Genomic DNA, 4,541 nt, shown 5'->3' with positions numbered 1-4,541 from the left:
ATCTGTGTTAAGTTTTGTCCAACCCTCCACCGGTGTCGACCATGGAACATTATTATCTGAGTTCTTTCTCACAACAATCTCGGTAACATGTTCATATGTTATCGATTGCTTCCCTTTAATCCATTCCTCCTCCGAGAGCTTCAGAGTTAAGAGAGAGTCAAGATAGCCCATCATGAATCTCTTAGACACTTCTAGTGGCTGTAGAGCATGGAGCAACCATTCAGTACCAGTGTTTTTCATATCCTCCAGCTTCGGCAACCACCAAACATTAGACATGCACCTCCACATTTTCACCGTCAGAGGGCATCTACACAAGGCATGGAAAGCATCCTCCCCCTCACGATCACAAATCGGACAACGCCCTGAGAGTTCAAGTGTCCGTTTGTGTTTATTCTTTCAAGTAGGGAGAGAGTTAATTGCCACCCGCCAGACAAAGCTCTTGACCGTGGGAGGTACTAGATTCTGCCAAATAATTTTCCAGCATGAACGACTGCCGTCTCGAGCAGTACTAGAGGATTCTTCAGAAGGCCGACACGATTCCTCAAAGGCCAAAGTGTAAGCTGATTTGACAGTGAAAACACCATTAGTTGTTGGACCCCAGGCAAGCACGTCCTCGCCTAATCTTGGTGAAGCTCTTATATTCAGAATTTTATTAACATCACAGGGAAGAAAAGCTTCTTGAAGTAGTTTCACATTCCATGAGCCGTTATCTCTGAGTAGTTGGGAGACCCGTCGATATCTACATGAACCTTGCAGCAAAGTTGGCCTATATGAGAAGGGCCTGGGGATCCATGCATCACGACATATATGGATGTTGCTCTCATTGCCTACTCTCCATATCAAGCCTTTTTTAAGCAGATCAAGTCCATGACTGATGGCAATCCAGGATGAGGAGGTATTACCCGAGAAACCCGTTTCTTCCAATCTGCCATTAGGATAATATTTACTCTTCAGCAGCCTTGCACATAGACTTTCAGGTTTTGTTAAGAGTTGCCAGGCTTGTCGAGCAAGAAGGGCCTGGTTAAATAATCGGTAATCATGGAAGCCTGTACCACCTTTGCTCTTTGGCTGATGAAGTTTTTGCCAAGATTTCCACTGGACCTTCCTATTCCCTTTCGAAGCTCCCCGATAATAATTTCTGACCAACTTTTTAAGATCATTAATTACTACCTTCATAGTGGATAGTAACATAAGTGTGATGTCATGTAAACCTTCATTTATTAGGTTATAGACTTGTATTGTATTGGGATATGTGATGTTACGATAACTAGCTAAGTTACTCAATTTGCCTATGTACTCATTAACTCAATACCATATAGACAATTTTGTTGAATGGGAGCTTATGTTACTCTTCAAGTTACTCCCACTATGGTCAGTCTTAGGGAGCACATGGCATTACAGTTGATAACTAATGAGCTTTCTGTGTAACTGATTACCTGGCAGTATGGCAGAAAGGAGTCTTGGTGCTATCATGTATTCAGGATGGCCATAGTGGTGGTATCTTAGGCTGGTCATAGTGGGAGTAACATAGATGCCACATAAGCAAAAATAACGATGTGGCAAGTAGTTAATGAGGAGAGAGGCAAATAGAGTAACATAATATGTTATCATAACATAACGTTTTCAATACAAAATGACTCTATTAAGTAATAAATGAAAGCATCTATGTTACTACATCTATGACATTTATTACTATGAAGATAGTAACTTAGACTAATATATGTCACTAGTATAAGTTACTCTCCATTGTGACTAGCCTTAGTCGGTATCATGCACTCGAAAATAACAAACAATGACAGAGAATTAACGAAGAGAAATAGGGTTCGAATAACGTAGGTAGATATCGATCATATCATATTAAATGATATGCTTCTACATGATTATAAGTAATATCATATATGATATTACTTTATGATACTATATATCATAAAAATAATATCATTACGATCATTCCGATTATGAGTAGGCTGATGTGTCCATAGTCCACCGATAAACAGACTCTCTCTGCTCCTTAGCAGTCTGGATAACAAGGCATGTGGAGGTAAAGTTCACCGTTTTGACCTTTTTTAAAAAGTTAAGCCGGATTTGACCCTTGCTGAGAATTTTTTTCGGATCTAGCCCTTTTGCTACCGCCAGATCCCTTAGCGATAGGGTATAACAACCTACCGTCGAGACCCCTGGCGGTAGGAAAATGGCCTACCGCCAGAGAGGCTGGCGGTAGCGCATGTGACCCTATCGCCAAGGGGTGCGACGGTAGGCACTCACGCGCACTGTGTCCGCAACTTATAAATATTTTTACGTTAGACGTGCAACCCTATCGTCTGGGGCCTCGGTGGTTGGTTGTTATACCGTACCGCCAAGGTATCTCGCGGTAGCAAAAGGGTCAGATCCGATTTTTTTTCCAACCAGGGCAGATGAGGCTTAACTTTTTGAAAAAGTCAAAACAGTGAATTTTACCGTATGTGGACGCGCATAGCTCCAAGCTGAGCTTTTGAGCAGTGTGTGTGGGTAAGAAATGAATGATAAACAGACTTGCTCTGCTCGTGAGCAGTCTGCGTAACAAGGCATGTGGACGCTCAGCTTTTCAGCAGTGTGTGGGTAAGAAATGTCGACGAGCACAGTCCACCTCGAGTTCCACGAGTGAATAATTAAATCAGTGTTCATTTTGGTAGCAGTAGCAGAAATGCATGCTATATAAACCGTCCTAGCTAGGTAAGTAAGTAATCAACACACATACAACACCAACCTCATAGCAAGAGAAAGAGAAAGCAATGGCAGCCGAGTCTTCACAAACCATGACAACCCCCACGGACGCCGAGCTGGTCCAGGCGCAGGCTGACCTTTGGCACCACTGCCTCAGCTACCTCACACCAATGGCGCTAAGGTGCGCCGTTCAGCTCGGCATCCCTACCGCCATCCACCGCCTCGGCGGCGCCGCATCGTTACCCGACCTGGTCACCGCGCTGTCCCTCCCGACATCCAAGGTGCCGTTCGTCGGCCGCCTCCTGCGGCTGCTAGCCGCGACGGGTATCCTGGCGTCCAACGAGGCTGGGATGTACAGCCTCGTCCCACTGTCCTACCTCCTCGTGGATGGTGTACGCATTGACGGCGATGCCAGTCAGACGGCTTTTGTGCTCACCGTGACCTCGCGCCATTTCATGGAGGCGGCCATCGGGCTGGCCGACTGGTTCAAGAATGATATCCCTCCGCCCGTGCCATCACCATTCGAGGATGTGCATGGAGCGGCACTCTTCGAGGAGAGTATGGCGGCCCTCGACCCCGAGTGTGACAAGCTGTTCAATGAATCTTTGGCTGCTCATGATCATATGGGAATCGGCACGATATTGCGGGAATGCCATGGCATATTCAATGGCTTGCAGTCGCTCACCGACTGTTGTGGCGGTGATGGAACGACAGCTAGGGCCATCGTTAAGGCTTACCCGCATATAAAGTGCAATGTGTTGGACCTTTCGAGGGTGATCGATAAAGCTCCGAGGGATGGTTTCGTTAACTATATCGCCGGCGACATGTTCCATTCCATCCCACCTGCTCAAGTTGTAATGCTCAAGGTATGAAATGTTTTTTCTCCACAATGCTATAATTTTTTAGCGCTCATGATTCTATATATACCACAGTAAAAATTAAGAGTTTGATCACTAGTATGCACATTCTTTTGAGGTACCCTTTATAATTAAATGAAAACTACCAACAGTCAGGTATAAATTTGATGTCTTTTGATTATACGCATACATTGCTTAACCACATAGATATTTTTCCGTGTCCGCTTGTTCTACACTTCTGGAGTGACGAGGATTGCATCAATATCCTAGCCCAATGCAAGAAGGCCATTCCTACCCGAGAAGCGGGAGGAAAAGTAATTATCATAGACATTGTGGTCGACTCTTCTTCAGGAAAGATGTTTGAAACCCAACTGTTGATGGATATGGCAATGATGGTATATACTAGGGGAAGACAGCGGGATGAGCAGGATTGGAATGCCATCTTTGTGAAAGCAGGGTTTAGCGACTACAAAATTGTCAAGAAACTGGGAGCTCGAGGTGTCATTGAGGTCTATCCATAAGGTTGTGCTTCAAATAATGTGATGGCAACCCTTCCGTATGTATAAATTAGTGGTGTGCTATAAGAACTAAATAAGGCGTCGGTGCCTTACTTTTATGTATGTCCGTGTGTGTGTGCGTGCGTATGTGTGTGGATTAGTTTCGAGAAGTGTTGAGGCACTCGGTGTGTGAGTGTCCATGTTTGTGTGCTCCAACAAGCTGAGACATTAAGCTTATTTTGCATTATGGTATATGCATATAATCTTGTATTTGAATGGTCTAATACATAGGTCTAGAATGTGGAGTAGGATGTGAAACATCTACAGATTCTTTCTGTCAAACATGGATGCATTGACGCTAACTGAATTAGTAATCATATCAAGCGTTATGCGTAATGGAGGCTCATATCAAGCGTTCTCTGTTTCTTTATTTGCCATAGCTGTTGGCAGTGGACACCTTAGGGGTGCTTTCGTATAGGGGGGT

At 44.4% G+C, this 4,541-nt stretch overlaps 1 protein-coding gene across 1 annotated transcript; it reads left to right on the top strand.

Moving 5' to 3' along the window:
* The first annotated feature begins 2,740 nt into the window (after positions 1–2,740).
* Positions 2,741–4,327, top strand: LOC123439271 (flavonoid O-methyltransferase-like protein Os11g0303600). The gene is made up of 2 exons (XM_045116006.1): positions 2,741–3,569; positions 3,785–4,327. The coding sequence occupies exons 1-2, from the start codon at positions 2,772–2,774 to the stop codon at positions 4,079–4,081; spliced, it is 1,095 nt and encodes a 364-aa protein (XP_044971941.1). The 5' UTR covers positions 2,741–2,771; the 3' UTR covers positions 4,082–4,327.
* The last annotated feature ends 214 nt before the right edge of the window (positions 4,328–4,541 follow it).

The sequence above is a fragment of the Hordeum vulgare genome, chromosome 3H (assembly GCF_904849725.1).
Source record: "Hordeum vulgare subsp. vulgare chromosome 3H, MorexV3_pseudomolecules_assembly, whole genome shotgun sequence".
Classification (NCBI taxonomy): Eukaryota; Viridiplantae; Streptophyta; class Magnoliopsida; order Poales; family Poaceae; genus Hordeum; species Hordeum vulgare.
The sequence above is the reverse complement of the archived record's forward strand: the minus strand, read 5'-3'. Positions and strand labels throughout refer to the sequence as shown.